This window comes from Sphaerodactylus townsendi, linkage group LG12 (genome assembly GCF_021028975.2).
Source record: "Sphaerodactylus townsendi isolate TG3544 linkage group LG12, MPM_Stown_v2.3, whole genome shotgun sequence".
In the NCBI taxonomy this organism is placed as follows: domain Eukaryota; kingdom Metazoa; phylum Chordata; class Lepidosauria; order Squamata; family Sphaerodactylidae; genus Sphaerodactylus; species Sphaerodactylus townsendi.
In genome coordinates this window covers 48,688,294-48,706,180 of record NC_059436.1, presented here as the reverse complement: position 1 = coordinate 48,706,180, position 17,887 = coordinate 48,688,294, and the positions used below count along the sequence as shown (strand labels likewise).

At 45.0% G+C, this 17,887-nt stretch overlaps 1 protein-coding gene across 1 annotated transcript in view; it reads left to right on the top strand.

Annotated features, from left to right (window-relative positions):
- Positions 1–17,887, top strand: part of SETX (senataxin) — an 83,254-nt gene that overhangs the window by 29,514 nt on the left and 35,853 nt on the right. The window contains 5 exon segments of the mRNA XM_048512157.1: positions 660–769; positions 2,353–2,572; positions 11,205–11,324; positions 13,020–13,191; positions 17,266–17,356. Of these exon segments, the coding sequence (XP_048368114.1) occupies positions 660–769; positions 2,353–2,572; positions 11,205–11,324; positions 13,020–13,191; positions 17,266–17,356 (713 nt within the window).

Below are 17,887 nucleotides of genomic sequence, written 5' to 3'. Positions count from 1 at the left end.
GAATGGAGATATCCCATCTCCCACCCCTGCCTGCTCTCCTTCAAGCCCAGATGCACCAGGGCTCTGTCACCGCCACGGCCAGGCCTGCCAGGGCCTCTTGGGATGAGCCTCCCAGCAGCCCCCTGGCTCTGCCAACACTGTGTATGGACCTTCCCATGGCTTTTGGCTGTGCCACTACAGTGGCTTGGTGGCTGTGTATTCCGTACCTGACTGGGCCAGCAGGTGCTGGAGACAGGTGCTCTGTGAGCCACTGGGTTGGCGGGGGACACAGGTAGCCACTAAAGGTAGGCACATTCTCAATGCATGCACAAAGAACACTTGTTTTGTTTGCGTGGGAGGAGGGAATTTAAACCTTTTTACGTTTTCAGATTTTTCTGCAAACTTAGGGAGTACCCCACATTTGAAGAAACACCCGTTTGGGGTAAGCGTGCCCCTTATCTGCGGGTTTAAGTGTTCGCAGATGGGGGCACAGTTGAGAATTAGATATGTAGATAATATATCCCACTATTGGATGATACTCTAAGCCTAGATGGCTCCAAGGAGTCTTTTCCCATTTTACGATTATTTGATTGTGATACTTCTCTCTTGATCAGCAAACATTCCTTCGATCAGCAAACATTCGACTCCTTTAACTTTTGTTCTCTCTCTTTGGATTGCAGGCGACTTGTGTGTTGAGGCTCTTTTCGAAGTGGAGAAAATCAACTACAGCTATGAGGTTACTGGCAAACATCCAGGGATTTATCTGCTTGTGGTTCACCCTAACGAGCACGTGAGCTGTTTAATCTACTCTGCCTTCTTTTCTTTTTTTGTACAAAGGGTGTGGATTAAATGTTAGACTCTTCTTTCCGTTCTTGGCTGCAGACAATCTTGGCGGTCTCACCTTATGTCTGGGTCAGGCTGAGGAGAGGTGCCGAAGGTTGTTTTCGTGATCAGTTTCCTTCTGTGATTGTTGTGGGTTTTCCAGGCTGTGTGGCCGTGGTCTGGTAGAGAAGAGTTTGGATTCATACCCCACCTTTCTCTCCTGTAAGGAAACACGAGGCATCTTACACACTCCTTTCCTTCCCCTCCCCACAACAGGCACCTTGTGAGGTAGGTGGGGCTGAGAGAGCTAGGAGAGAACTGTGACGAACCCAAGGTCACCCAACAGGCTTCATGTGGAGAAGTGGGGAAACAAACCCAGTACACCAGATAAGAGACCACTGCTCATGTGGAGGAGCAGGGAATCGAACCCAGTTCTCCAGGATAGAGTCCAGCGCTCTTAACTTAACACTGCAATAGATCTCTAAAACCATAAGCCGTAAAACCCTTAACCGCCAGTCTGAGTAAACAACAGCCTTAGCTACTGAACATCGCAGAAGGATTGTCGAAGGCTTTCACGGCTGGATTCAACTGGTTGTTGTAGGTTTTCCAGGCTGTGTGGCCGTGGTCTGGTAGATCTCATTCCTAACGTTTCGCCTGCATCTGTGACTGGCATCTTCAGAGGTCATACACAGCTCAGGCAGCAGAGCGGGGAATCAAACCTGGTTCCTCCAGATTAGAGCATGAGCATAAGCATTTTTATTGTCATTGTGCACGCGCAACGAAATTTACAGCAGCATTCCTCGATGCACGCAATTTCAGACTCATACATCATACTCATACAATTTCATACAATACATCATACTCATACAATTTCAGACTCGTACATCATCCTCACTTCCCCCTTCCTCCACCCATTCCTACACAGCCCCAAACACATCAACACGAAGCCGCGGAGTTTAGCATAGCCACAGCTCTAGAGTAGAAGCTGTCTCTAAGCCTCTTTGTCCTAGATTTGATAGTCCTGTATCGCCTACCAGATGGTAGCAGTTCAAAAAGAGAATGTGCTGGATGAGACGGGTCCCTCAGAATATTTTGGGCTTTTTAAAGGCTTTTTAAAGGCTTTTTTTAGAGTACACCTGCTCTTAACCACTATGCCACTCCTGTTCCTGTGGGGTAGCTTGCCATGAAGGTACCACATTCAAATAAGTCTCTTCACTCTGTGATAGAGATCCTTCGACTTAGCAAGAATTGTTCACAATGGATTGTACTTAGTGCAATTGACTTTTTTAGACGGAGGGATTCTAACCCTGTTCTCTTCTCCTCAACGGTGCACAAAAAGCGATGTTTGATTTTTTTTTTTTTTTGCCAGTTTGTTGTTTTGGGATATTGGGAGCCGGGGCAGAACAGCTGTCCTCAGCACATGATTGCTGGAGGACGTAGCTGTGGGAAGGGGAGAAAGTTTGCTTTCCACTCAGGGTCGGTGTGCTCCACCATACCGAGTGTCATGTAACTTTTTCCAATAACAATTTCTGTCTCTCTCGAAATCCGCAGATCCGGCGATGGGCCATCCAAACAGCCACGAATCTGGGGCAGGTGGACAGGGACGACTACTACGACATACAGGAAGTGTTCACTTGCCTGCTCAAAGTGATTGAGTTGGGCTTGTTTGAAAATCCCAGTATTTATAATTCTGCGGTATTAGAGGAGGGAAAACTTATTCTGTTGCCCCCCCATCTCTATGATACCAGCGACTACAAAAGCTACTGGCTGGGTAAGCAGGCATTTTATTTGCTCAGATTCCTAGAGTGCCCCAGTCCTAGGATAGGTTAGCAATGTCAACTACATTTATTTGCATATAGCCATAGGCCTTTACAAAATATCAACAATCATAACACTGTATAACATGGATGTCTATTATGACATAAAATTCACAATAATATAAACAGTGTTAAAACAGTAAATATTAATAAAACAGTCAAAATAACATATCAGTGGACAACTGACCTCATGGAAGCTACATTGGCCCTTATTTTCTTTGCTGCCCGGGCGTACAATGACGTTCTATAAGAAATGATATCATGAGAACCGGATAGCAGGAATATTATTTTCTCGTTGTCACAATGAAAATTTAAACAAGATAATATTCTGGGAAGGAATTTAACCCTGGATTGCACATAAAGGGGGCATTCAAATATAATCATAGGTGTCAAACTCACAGCCCTCCAGATGTTATGGACTACAGTTCCCATCATCCCCTGCCAGCATGGAGGCGAGTTTGACACCTGTGAAATATATAATGAAGTAAATAGGTAGTTTCCGGAGAGAAACCAAGATGGTTGACAGAGCAGCAGCGTTCTTCAGAGGTTTTTCCACATCTCTCTAATTTCTTTTTTTGTAAAGCCATTGGATCTTGTTCAAGTTGTTCCAGCTGTTGGAATTGTTATAGGAATTACTTGAATCAACCTGTGCGATACTGGTCAAGTTTAGGAATTTACCTTCTGGGTGGCGAGCCAATGGTGAAGTGTGTATTTGTTACCTTTTCTTTTTCTTTTTTTAGATCATAAAAACTGAGATAGGCTGGTTAACAGTAAATCAAAGTGTGATGCAATTCATGAACAAAACCCTTACTTCAGAAAAACAGGCCATTATTTTAGTTTGATTTGCGTCAATCTGTTGATCATTTAAGTTGCACGGTTTAACCCCAGTTTTTAAAAACCAGCTCAACCGAAAGGGTTTACAATGTTGAGGGGTGATGGGAGCGCCTGATTTAGCTAGTGAAGAAATGGGCAGATGTTCAGCTGCTGTGGAATACACAGGATACCTACATAAGAACAAGCCAGCTGGATCAGACCAGAGTCCATCTAGTCCAGCATTCTGCTACTCGCAGTGGCCCACCAGGTGCCTTTGGGAGCTCATGTGCAGGATGTGAAAGCAATGGCCTGCTGCTGCTGCTGCTCCTGAGCACCTGGTCTGCTAAGGCATTTGCAATCTCAGATCAAGGAAGATCAAGATTGGTAGCCATAGATTGACTTCTCCTCCATAAATCTATCCAAGCCCCTTTTAAAGCTATCCAGGTTAGTGGCCATCACCACCTCCTGTGGCAGCATATTCCAAACACCAATCACACGTTGCGTGAAGAAGTGTTTCCTTTTATTAGTCCTAATTCTTCCCCCCAGCACTTTCAATGGATGCCCCCTGGTTCTAGTATTGTGAGAAAGAGAGAAAAATTTCTCTCTGTCAACATTTTCTACCCCATGCATAATTTTATAGACTTCAATCATATCCCCCCTCAGACGTCTCTTCTCCAAACTAAAGAGTCCCAAACGCTGCAGCCTCTCCTCATAAGGAAGGTGCTCCAATCCTTCAATCATCCTCGTTGCCCTTCTCTGCACTTTTTCTATCTCTTCGATATCCTTTTTGAGATGTGGCGACCAGAACTGAACACTAGCTTAAATGAAATTAACTAAGCATTTTATTCAAAACACAAAGATAAACTAGAAAGAAGAAATACAAAAGCAAATTGCAGACACAGTGGAGAAATGAATATTCGGCAGACAGCAACTGAAAATCCAAAAAAATAAGATGAGGCAGCAAATCATTATATGGTGGTGGAGCTGAGTCAAATTTATTGAATTTGTACCCTGACTTTCTCCTCAGCAGCGGGTTTTCTGCTCCATTTTATCTTCACAACAACCCTGTGAGGTAGGTTAGGAAGCTCACCCAGCAAGCTTCCTGCCTTTAAGGCCTCTCTGAAAGCACCTTTCTGCCCCTGTTGTCATGTAAAGATGAGTGGCATGAATTATACAGTTTAGCTACCTATGAGGATCTCAGTATGACTCGAAGGTCCTGGCACTCTACCAGCCGGGCTTGACCAGAGATGGGCACAGATGCCCAGATATACTTTTTAACTCCCACCCTGTTTCCCAAGGGTGCAGAAACCCATGTTTTTGCAACATTATCTGAAGGTGCCCAAAACATCGCCCTGTTATCACTGAATTTGATTTCTCAAGGTCGCTTCCCTTGTGCTGTGTCTGACCTCCTCCTTTCCCAGGGTTTCCTGTGGCAGCTTGCTACCTAGCCTCTTTGGTGTGCTTTTGCCGTATTCGGCACTGCCTGCTGATTCTGGGCACCTGTTTCCATTGAAGTGCCTTCAGGGTACTTTTCTTTTGAACACCCTTAGTGATGTACGCCTCTAGCATTCCTTCAGTGGTTCTGGTGGGTTTCCCAGGCTGTGTGGCTGTGGTCTGGTGGATCTTGTTCCTAACGTTTCACCTGCATCTTCAAAAGCCTGCTGTTATCATAGTTAAAATACTATCTGGAGCTGGATCAGGCAGAACACTGAAGGAATGTATTGTCGAAGGCTTTCACAGCCGGATTCAACTGGTTCTGGTGGGTTTTCCGGGCTGTGTGGCCGTGGTCTGGCGGATCTTGTTCCTAACGTTTCACCTGCATCTGTGGCTGGCATCTTCAGAGGTGTATCACAGAGGGAAGTCTGTTACACACTGTGTCCAGAGAGAAGGGAATGTTTGGGGTATATATTGTCCATGTCCCAGGGTGGGGAACCAATCAGTAAGTGTTTGGGTAGAACTTGTTATGCAAAGATGTGGTTGATAGTATTGTATTCCAGGATGGGGCTTATCGGTCAGGGGATCGGCCCGCCAATTACTATCAACCACATTCTTTACATAACTTTAAATTCCGCCCAAACTTACTTATTGACTGATTCCCCTACCGTGGGATATAGAAAAGGCATATGCCCACTCAAGCATTCAATTCTCACAGTGTAACAGATTTCTCAATGATATACCTCTGAAGATACCAGGTAAATGCAGGCTTCGCCAGTCGAACAAGATCCGCCAGACCGCAACCACACAACCCGGAAAATTCACTGCTTCCAGTTGAGTCCGACTGTGACAGCTTCTAATCGACAACTTCGCTCAGTTCTGCCTGATCCAGCTCCAGATAGTATTTTAACTATGATAACAGTAGGCTTTTGAGTCTTGTCTCTGGCTTCACGTTTCTGCTGAATTGTAGTCTTGTGGCAGGAAGCGTTCTCTTAGCTTACTGAGATGCTTCAAACCTCCTGGTCTGGCAAACATCCAAATCTTGCTTCTGTCGTGAATTTGCCAGCATCGTCCAACACCATGCAGGCTCTTTTACTCTCGGAGCACTAAAGCTCAAAAGATCAAGTGTAATTTGATAGTGATGTTAAGGAATTAGGAAAGTCTGAACTCTCTAAGATGCGTCGATGTGTGTGTGTATACACACACATATCTATACACATATATACACACACACATATATACACACATATATACACATATATACATACATATATACACATACATATATGTGTATATGTGTGTGTGTATATATATGTGTGTGTGTGTATATATGTGTGTATGTGTGTATATGTATATATGTGTGTATATATATATAGATACATCTTATAGATACAGAGTTCAGACTTTCCTAATTCCTAACCCTTAACGTATATATCACATGTATTTGCAGCATGAGTTTTAGAAGATGATTCAGCTAGATCTACTGCTTTGTTTAGGCCATATGAGGAAAGATCCTGAGAAATGGAGAAGTGGGTCACGGAAAAATGAAATAAGGCATGAAGAAAACAAGTGTAAAGGTTGAGATAATAAGCCACATATGAATTTAGGAAATTGAGGAAGTCTTAATTTAGGAAATTAAGGAAGTTGTATCACATGCATTTGCAGCCTAAGTGTTTAAAGACAATTAAGATATAAATTAATTCTTTGCCTGTGGGAATGGTTTTAGGATTGTGATAGAAGATTGTGACCTTTCCGGGCCAATTAAGATTGGACAGACAGACAGTACAGGACAGATATCTTAAATAAGCTGTGCTGTGACACAGTCTTCAGAGACCGCACCCCAGGTGTCTTCTCTCCATGCCTACAGCCGTGTATTCAATAAAAACTGCTTGCTGTCAGCCACCTTGTTTGGATTTCTTTTCTTGGGACTTTTCAGCAACAGTGATTACCTGTTACTTCTTTATATATCTTCAAGGCTGACAAAGTGTTCTGCTAAAGCCATTCAAATGCTTGGATCCCTTTTTCCTTTCAAGTTCGTAAGTGATGAAACTCATTACTTGACTACCTTGGTTATCAAAAATGGGTCCTCAAAAATAATTCATCATCTGCCTCCTTCCCCAGTGTTAAAGGGACATCATTAAATGTTCTCTACAACAGTTTCTTCTGTTTTCAGCGTGCCTGTTTTTCTTTGCATTTCCCCATGGTTCACTGAGGCCGTTTCCGCACGGGCAATGAATGGCGGCCTGGAGACGGTAAAAACGCAGTCTCCAGGCCGCCATTCGCACAGGGGGTGCAGCTGCATCGCAAGTTGCCCGGCGCCAGCTACCTGGCGCCGCCAGCCGTCGCTTGGCAGCGTTTCCCCAGGCAGGCTTTGCTTCTTTTGAGAAGCGTCGCCTTGAAGCCGCTGCTGAGCGAACGGCAGCGGCTTCGCGGCGCCTCCCCACCCAGCTACTTACCTTGAGCTCCCGAGACCTCCGGCGTGCGAGGCCTGGGGACGCCATGCCTGCGCTGGAGCGAGTAGCGCGGGAGCAGGGGGGCGTGTCCCCAGGCCTCGGTGACGCACCGGAGGCCCGGGGACATGCCGGGTTGGCCGGGCGCCGGCGCTCTGCGGCGCCAGCTGCCCAGCTGTTTCCAGGACCGTCCGTGCGGACGGTCCCAGCGTCGTCGGGTCGGCGTCGTAAACGCTGACCCGGCCGCTTCCACCTTCGTGCGGAAATGGCCTGAATCTCTTGGGGATGGATCGGAGACTTTACATCATAGGTGTCAAATTCGCAGCCCTCCAGATGTTATGGACTACAGTTCCCATCCTGCTGGCAGGGGATAATGGGAACGGTAGTCCATAACATCTGGAGGGCTGTGAGTTTGACACCTGTGCGTTACATGAGCACAAATCTTTCTTCTTTCTGCCCCATGTTTTAAGGCGCTCTTTCAGGCAGGCCACTTCATCATGGGGATAAGCGTCGTTTTCTCTGCCCTCCCCCTTTTCTTTGTTTGGCATTTAGCTTGACAAAAGCGTTCAGTGGAACTCAAAAGCGTCTTCAATAATTGGTGACATTTTACTGTCACAAAGCATTAGAACATAAGAAAGAGCCTGCTGGATCAGACCATAGTTCATCTAGTCTAGCACTCTGCTACTCGCAATGGCCCACCAGGTGCCTTTGGGAGCTCACAGGCAGGATGTGAAAGCAAGGGCCTGCTGCTGCTGCTGCTGCTGCTGCTGCTGCTGCTGCTGCTGCTGCTGCTGCTCCCGAGCACCTGGTCTGTTAAGGCATTTGCAATCTCAGATTGAGGAGGATCAACATTGGTAGCCAGAGATCGATTTCTCCTCCATAAATCTGTCCAAGCCCCTTTTAAAGCTATCCAGGTTAGTGGCCATCGCCACCGCCTGTGGCAACACGTTGTGTTGGTTTTGAATTTTTTTAATAGAACAGCACAGCCCATCTGCAGGTGTGTATTTCCCCCCGCTTTCTCAAGTAGTTTGGCTGATTCTCAGTAGCAAGAGACTGGTTCACTCAGAACTGCAAATGTATACTGACTACATAAGCAAAAAATCCCCCAAGAATCCAGCTGTGGAATAATGTGCTTCTGAATGGACCTTGTGAACAAAAAATATATGAAGGTTCTTCCTTACAGACATAAGAACATAAGAACAAGCCAGCTGGATCAGACCAGAGTCCATCTAGTCCAGCTCTCTGCTACTCGCAGTGGCCCACCAGGTGCCTTTGGGAGCTCACATGCAGGATGGGAAAGCAAGGGCCTTCTGCTGCTGCTGCTCCCGAGCACCTGGACTGTTAAGGCATTTGCAATCTCAGATCAAAGAGGATCAAGATTGGTAGCCATAAATCGACTTCTCCTCCATAAATCTGTCCAAGCCCCTTTTAAAGCTATCCAGGTTAGTGGCCATCACCACCTCCTGTGGCAGCATATTCCAAACACCAATCACACGTTGCGTGAAGAAGTCTTTCCTTTTATTAGTCCTAATTCTTCCCCCATCATTTTCAATGTATGCCCCCTGGTTCTAGTATTGTGAGAAAGAGAGAAAAATTTCTCTCTGTCAACATTTTCTACCCCATGCATAATTTTATAGACTTCAATCATATCCCCCCTCAGCCGGCTCCTCTCCAAACTAAAGAGTCCCAAACGCTGCAGCCTCTCCTCATAAGGAAGGTGCTCCAGTCCCTCAATCATCCTCGTTGCCCTTCTCTGCACTTTTTCTATCTCTTCGATATCCTTTTTGACAAACATTCAACATATTCAGTTTAGCCTGGCTTCCTGAGGAATAGGTTATTTTTATTTTTAAGGGATGATTAAGTTATTTTTTTGTAGTTCAAACAAAATATACAGAAAGCGAGACTTAGCAGAACACCAAGAGGATATATACTCTTATTTCACAAAATTCACAGATCGGCTCTTCAAGCTGAAGGGGGACATAGCTTCATGAGTTCATTGGGGCTCTGGCTAAGTGTCTGATGCCAATCTTCAGGGCAGATTGATTAATATGGTTACAGTAGCAGGCCGGCTGCAGATATCCGCCTCCTGGCCATATATATACATTTTGCTTTTTAAGGTTGACAGGCCTGAACAAAGGGGAATCTGATCTGAAACCCTAAAACAGACCTGGGCATTATATGGCCTGGGGGCCACATCTGGCCCGCCGGATGACCCTGACTGGCCCTTATGACAGACTTGGCCCTGGCCTAAGAGGACCTGTTTAGAACCGCGCTGCTCACGTTAACCCTCCCCCTTCGCGCAGTGGCTTCTGGGGCGATCCCCTCCTTTGAAAGCCCCGCAGAAGCCGGTTGCCTTGGCTGCCTGCTTCTGCGGGGCTTTCAAAAGCGCCAGTCGATGAAAAAAGTAGGTCAAGGGACTTAAGTCTCCCCACTTGCTTGATGGTCACAGTGGACAACTGTGCAGGTAGGTTAAGCCTGTGATTCTTTGTGCCAAATAGTGTTGTATGCAGAACTGTCGCCGCTGATTCCAAGTTGATCTGTGCACCTGTCTGTCACTTATCAGCCCCTATTATGCAGAATTGAGTTCAGCCTTTTGGCCCGGCCCTCCACAATATTTTCTGTTTCTTATGCGGCCCCATGGAAAAAATAATTGCCCACCCCTGGACTAAAAGCAGGAAGGGACAGTGGCCATAAATTTCCCATCTCTACTTGTCATCTTTTGTACTTGCAATTCACTAAAGGGGCAGCTGTAGCTCACTGGAAGTACCTAATTAGTCTGTAGCAGAGGTGAACTTTAAACCTTGTTAGTGGTAAATTGTGTACTTGGTTAATTCTGTTAATGGACTTGCGGAGTGATGTAATGTTGAAACGGCGTAATAAAAGGGGCACAGCTCAACAGAGATGGAGCTGAAAGGTGCTCCAGCACAACTGCTTGTGTGTTGTTCGCTGCTGCTTTGCTTTCCACCGCAACATCGGGCCTCTGAAACATTAATGCCCATTGCTTTTTCAAGGTGTGACTTCCTGAGGAAGATGAGGTTTTTAAAAAACATGTGCTGTATAGCCTCCTTTAAATGTTTTTGAGGGCTGACTGTGCGGTCTCCGGTTGTTTTCTGTCTTGTTGTGGTTTAAGTAGTGCCATCCACAAGCAAATAAAACCTGCTCTCCAATCCATCTGCATATTTTGCCTCGTTTTCCCACTCCTGCTAACTATCTACATCTCCTACATGAGCCCGCTCTGAGACGCGCTGTCACCTTAGCCAGATGCAACGTTCTTCCTTCTACCAGACAATACAACAGAGAGCACCATCTTCCATCCTCTGATAGATCTTGCACCTGCAATCCTGGTCTTGAAGAAACCGTCCATCATGTTCTATTATATTGCCCTCTATATGCTGTATAGCGGGAAAGACTACTTAACCCTCTCTTAGCTGATCTAGGCAACACTACAGATGCTGTCAAAACGTTGTTCTTGTTAGACAGCAACTCAACTGTTACCATCGAACAAACTGCTAGATTCTTGTGTGTTGTCATCACTGAACGTTCCCAAATGCTTAGCAGACTCAATCCCAATTCAGTGGCTTAATATTTCAGCTCTCGTGGTGCTTGTTTTTTTAAAAACTTTTTTACCAGCCAATTTTAATTTCCATTGTATAATTTATATATATGCCATTAAAGGATTATTATTATTATTATTATTAAGTAGTGCCATCAGGGTAAATGGCACTTCACAAAGTAACACAAGACAACAAGACAGACCTTACCCCCAGGAGCTTACAATCTAAAATTGGATTATACAGTGCAAGCAGCTTGTACCTACTTTTGGGAGGCTGGGGGGTTTGAAACAAAGACTGACTGCAAATTGTAAACTTGTATTATTTTCATTTTCTAGGCATCTGCATGTTGCTTTCGGTATTGGAAGAACAGGCGATGGATTCCCTGTTACTTGGCCCAGAAAAGCAGAATGACTTCATGCATTCCATACTGTCCACAATGGAGAAACACACGGAGGGTAATCAGTTAGCATCCATTTTGCGCAATGATAAAACAAATGCAGAAGGGGCTGTCATCATTGACCCCCCCTGGGGGTGAAATACTTTGCTGTACCTTAATGGTATATTAATTTTCTTTCAGGCCTGATTGGCCCAAGATCCTGAAACGTTTCTGTTTTCCTCTGGGCATTGAGTTGGGCATCACAGTGGCATAGGAGGTCAAGAGCTCGTGTGTCTAATCTGGAGGAACCGGGTTTGATTCCCAGCTCTGCCACCTGAGCTGTGGAGGCTTATCTGGGGAATTCAGATTAGCCTGTGCACTCCCACACACGCCAGCTGGGTGACCTTGGGCTAGTCACAGCTTCTCGGAGCTCTCTCAGCCCCACCTACCTCTCAGGGTGTTTGTTGTGAGGGGGAAGGGCAAGGAGATTGTAAGCCCCTTTGAGTCTCCCGCAGGAGAGAAAGGGGGGATATAAATCCAAACTACTCCTCCTCCTCCTCTTCCTCTTCCTCTTCTTCTTCTTCTTCCTCTTCTTCTTCTTCCTCTTCTTCCTCTTCTTCCTCTTCTTCTTCCTCTTCTTCCCCTTTTTCTTCCTCTTCTTCTTCTTCTTCCTCCTCCTCCTCTCCTCCTCCTCCTACTGTTCCCTACTGGATTTACTCCTTACTCTCCCTGTGCTGTATATGCCTAATAAAGGTCTCTGAATCTAAAAAATACCTGAAGGGAAGAAACTGGTTCAGTGGTAGAACATCTGCTTGGCAGAAAGTCCCAGGTTCAATCCCAGACATCTCCAATTAAAGGATCTAGTGTAGGGGTCTGCAACCTGCAGCTCTCCAGATGTTCAGGGACTACAATTCCCACCAGCCCCTGCCAGCATGGCCAATTGGCCATGCTGGTAGGGGCTGATGGGATTTGTAGTCCACAAACATCTGGAGAGCCGCAGATTGCAGAGCCCTGAAGTGGTTGGTGATGTGAAATACCAGAGTTTCTCTGGCTCAAGTAAACTGTTCTTTCCCATCACAAAGAAATTGTATCCCTGGACATTGCTGTTTGCCTGTTCCTTACTCTACAACTTGTTTTGGTTGCGTAGGACCAGAGGTGGGATCCAGCAGGTTCTCACCAGTTCTCAAGAGTGGGTTACTAATTATTTGTGTGTGCCGAGAGGGGGTTACTAATTGGGTCCTCTTTTCCATCTCCACGCCCTCGCCTCCCCAAGGGGCATACTGCCTTTGAACATGAAGGTTCCATATAGCAATTGCGACTAATAATGTCACTCCCTGAACTGGGTTAATCCCTTTCAGGTACTGCAATTCATTGATTCTCAGCCTTTCATACCTTTTATCTCACCAGTCTCGATCAAAGAACCTGTGTGTTTCACCATTGCTGTATTCAGATTTGTGAGTTGGGGGATTTTCTATAATGTGATGATGATTTAGAAATGACCTCGTGCAAAAAAGTTTGGGGGGGGTTGTGGTGGGGTGGCTGCCCATGGGGTCAAGTTTGGTTTTGCCCAGGGCTCAAGTTTGCCTAGGTACGCCTCTGCCCCCTTTGCTGAGGGGGGGCTGGCGAGGGAACCTGTTACTAAAATTTTTGGATTCCACCACTGCGTAGGACTCCTTGTGTTTTGCTCGAGGCAGTTAAACTTCTGCTGATTGCCACCTTGTGGTTAAGTGCAGGATATTCCGGTCTGAGGATGCTTTTGGGTTATCTTTTCCAGATGAGAAGCAGGACCCTTTCTGGCCAGCACTGCAGTGTTTCATGGTGATTTTGAATCGGCTCGGGGCCAAAGTGTGGGGTCAGCTGATGGACCCAATCCAGGCATTTCAAACCATTATCAACAGTCCAAGTTACAAGAACAAAATCAAGCGCATTCGTCAGAGTTGCAGGAGGTTTGCTCTTTTGCATGTAAAGCTTTTAAAAATATAGCTGTGATTTAAAATCACATTTCCCGTAGCCGTTGTAGCTTGCAATGGGAGCAAAAGGGAGAATTCTTGCTTAGTGTTGCTGGATGCCTCTCTGAAGAACGTGGAGGGGGATTTTTTTTGAACTAAAACAAATGGAGTTATGTTAAAAGCCAAGTTGGCTGCATTAAAGAGGTAGCAACATGACTAGATTATAAATTAAAGCCAACTAATAAAATTGCAAGCATCCATGTTTAAACAGAAGCTTTAACAAAATCTTAATTGTATAAATTGTATAATTGTATAAATTGTATAATTGTATAGTCTTCAAACTATGGCCCTCCAGATGTTCATAGACTACAATTCCCATGAGCCCTACCACTTGGCCATGCTGGCAGGGGCTGATGGGAACTGTAGTCCATGAACATCCGGAGGGCCATAGTTTGAAGACCCCTGGTATAAAAGAAACAACAAAGACTTCTGAATATACCGTTGAAACAGTTGGTAATAAACCGCAGTTTGAGGGTAGGTGAGAGGAGCGGAGTTTGGAGCAGGCGGGAGATGTGAAACAAAAAAATAAAATTGAAGAACTCTGCGAAGACTGGAGAAAAAAAGGGAGCGGTGGTTCAGGAAGGGACAGCTGAAGCCTCGGAGATCGCGCAGGCAGCAGAGACTGAGCTATATGTACAGTGTTTGAGTGGAAGGGCACTGCTGACATTGGAGGGCATGTATAACATTGGCAAATGAACAAGTGAATGAGTAGATATGAGGACAGATCTTGGTTTGTTGCAGGCCCCGGTTGGAGACTGTCTTTGGGCAAGAAAAGGTTTGCCTCCCATTGACTGTGAGAAGAGCATCATTTTCCAGCATGGGTCGCTGGTTGTTCATGATGTGTTCAGCCAGTTTGAGCTGAGAGCTGTATTTTAAAGTTCTACGCTTGTTGTAACCCACCCAGAGCCCTTCAGGGATTGGGCGGGATATAAATCCAATAAATAAATAGTAGCTGTGTGGGGGAAAGTTTAATAGCATCTGTCTGTTACACACTGTCCAATGAGAAGGGAATGTTTCAGTGGGGTAAGAACATAAGAACAAGCCAGCTGGATCAGACCAGAGTCCATCTAGTCCAGCTCTCTACTACTTGCAGTGGCCCACCAGGTGCCATTGGGAGCTCACCTGCAGGATGTGAAAGCAATGGCCTTCTGTGGCTGTTGCTCCTGAGCACCTGGTCTGTTAAGGCATTTGCAATCTGAGATCAAAGAGGATCAAGATTGGTAGCCATAGATTGACTTCTCCTCCATAAATCTGTCCAAGCCCTTTTTAAAACTATCCAGGTTAGTGGCCATCACCACCTCCTGTGGCAGCATATTCCAAACACCAATCATACGTTGCGTGAAGAAGTGTTTCCTTTTATTAGTCCTAATTCTTCGCCCCAGCATTTTCAATGGATGCCCCCTGGTTCTAGTATTGTGAGAAAGAGAGAACAATTTCTCTCTGTCAACATTTTCTACCCCATGCATAATTTTGTAGACTTCAATCATATCCCCCCTCAGACGCCTCCTCTCCAAACTAAAGAGTCCCAAACGCTGCAGCCTCTCCTCATAGGGAAGGTGCTCCTCATAGGGACGGTGCTCTGTTACACACTGTGTCCAATGAGAAGGGAATGTTTCAGTGGGGTATATATTCCCTTCTCACTGGACACAGTGTGTAACAGACTCCCCTCTGTGACACTACCCCTGAAGATGCCAGCCACAGATGCAGGCGAAATGTTAGGAACAAGATCCACCAGACCACAGCCACACAGCCTGGAAAACCCACCACAACCAGTTGAAACCAGCCATGAAAACTTTTGCCAATTTTGAAATAAGTACACAAATGTACAAGATAGCATTTCATATATCAGTAGCTGTTTCAACATAAACACAAAAGGTGGGGCTAGTTAACCACCAGTGCTGGTTAACCTCAGCCCCCGCTTACAATAAACAGAATGCATTAGACATTTATGGTGATTGTTAAATGGCCACATAATCAAACCCTTATGAATATTTACTTACAATACAATTCTTATTATTTGAGTTTGCAGTCAAAAATTCTGTGGATTCTCTTCTGCAAAACAAACATATAAAATAAAAACATTTACAACATTGCTTTTGTAAACGCTAAGCTGTTTTTAAGTATGATATGTTACTCACCGTAACAATCCCTCTCTCGAAATATTTACAGCTAATAGTTCTCAACAAGAGGGCGCTGTTGTCGAGCATAAAGTTGTCTTATATGCGATTCACATGAAATTGCCTGCAGCTTTGCTGCTTTGACAAAGTAATGTCCACTTCGTCTCTTTATCATCCAGGTTCTTAGATGGGGCAATTCTCAGCCATTTCTGTGGTTCTTCTGAACAACCAAGTTTCCATAGAATCAAACTGTTTCCACTTGACATGAGCTCTTAGGAATCTGGGACGCACTAATCTTAACGACTTCTTAGGACATGTGGAGCAGTGACCAATGAGCTACTGTAAAACTAGTCTGGCTCCTATTTACTATTGTATCTGCTTTGCCTTCTTCTCAGTGGTTGTTCACACATGTCCAGTGTGCAGGCTGAGAAGAGCAACAGAATAGTGAAGTTCAGTGATGGAGGGAATTCCTTCATAATTCTGATTGTTGGCTTGGCTCTCTCTGTGGTGCTGGGCTTGTGTTTCCTGACCCCCTGTTTGTTGGGCTGCCACTGATGAGTCCTTACATCGCTCTTCCTGTCACATAACTTTAATGTTACCTGCCTTCCTGTCACATGCTTGCGGCTCAAGTGAGTCCTGGCTCTGCAGAGGTTAAGAACAACTGCATGATGATCGAACAGTTTATTATATGGAGAACTGACCTCAGTCAGTGACACAGTACACTGAATGAAACGGTGGTGGCTAGAATGTCGGGAGCTGGCTTTTATAAATAGAAACAGGGCTCTCTGAGAAATGGGTTTCATTTGTGTTTTAACGAACTTGGTTGCATTAGGTGTCTGGTAGCAGTCAGTGATAAACTGACCCTTTTCTTGGCTCTTACATCTGGGCCTTACACTATCTGATGGGACTCGCCGTTCCTCCCTTTGGGAAAGGATTTAATAATAGGTAGTTGGGCGCCACTTACATTTATAATTATCAGTATTATAGTTAGTCTTCCGCTGCTTTTATAGGTTTTAACTAATTTATGATGGTTTTATGACTGTTTTCGGTCACATGTTGTACACCGCCCGGAGCCCTTCAGGGATAGGGCGGTATAAAAGCCTAAAGTGTGTGTGTGTGTGTAAGTGTAAGTAAGTAAGTAAGTAAGTAAGTAAGTAAATAAATAAATAAATAAATAAATAAATAAATGTGAAAACAAGTTACCAACTTCACCGTAAGGCATTTATTTATTTTTATTTATTTATTTTGGATTTCTAGGCCGCCCATTCCCGAAGGGGCTCAGGGCTCAGGCGTACATCAAAACCCACAATAAAACACATTCCAACTTAATACATTAACCCAATAAACATAACAACAATCACAGGGAAACACGTCAACAGCTGTAAAAACCAGATGGCGGCTTCTCTATCTAAACCCACAAGAGGCCATGATAAAACTTGATGGTTTAATCCGGGTGGCACGATAGGAAGGCCTGGCAGAACAGCTCCATCTAGCAGGCCCTACATGGTGGTATGGGATAACTTCTCAGTCCTATGGTTAAGTCAGGAAGAGATAGGGGCAGAGGTGGGATCCAACCAGTTCTCACCACTTCTCTAGAAGGGGTTACTAATTTTTTCTGAGTGCCGAGAAGGGGTTACTAAAGCAACCTCCCTGCCCAATAGGGACTGGAGGTGTGTGTGTGTGCGGTGGCGCCACTGTTTGAATCCCACCACCATCAGAACCTGTTATTATAATGTTTGGATCCCACAACTGGATAGGGGGATATTTCAGTGAAGTTAGTCGTAATTTATTCCACTCTTCTCCTTCTTTCAGGATAGGGCATGTTCTAAATGAAAGTAAGCCGAGACTTACATATGGTTTAAAACTTGTCTGTCTTAATGTGTTTTCTTTAAAGGACTAAAACTGAGCCATTCTCGGACTATGGAGATGATATGATTACCTCCAGCCAGATTGTGTATAACTATTGCACAGAAAAACCCCAAAAGGTAAAGATACTGCAGTAGCTTATTGTTTCTCCGGGAGGCTTTGAAAATGCAGTCCTGTTGTAGAGTAGAACAGAAGAACCTGACATCCTGCCAGAACAGAAATAGTGGGGCAGAGTGTCATTTTCAAAAGTAGCATCCTCCATAGTAATTCATCATGAGGCAGGTTGATACTGGATATGCAATTCAATCCCCCCTCCATTATCATGCATTTCAGCTGCTTTGACAAGCGAGTTTGTAGCGCCCATCATTGCAAAGATAGGCTTGTAAGTTGGGTGGGGCCATTTCTGAAGCAAGCACCGCTGCTCGCTAAGATTGGAAGGGGGGAAAACGGTATACGCTTAGCACACAGTGTGGCTTGGATCCTGTACAACTATTGGAACTGGATCATTGCAGAGCAACAGCCATGTGGTCTTATCAAGCAGGCTCCAATGTAGATATTGAAATCGCAAACAGATTTCCTCCTTGTTACCGGTGTTATATAAATCCATTAAAATCTTGGGTAAGGTATCTCAGCTGCCCCTTACCTTGTCC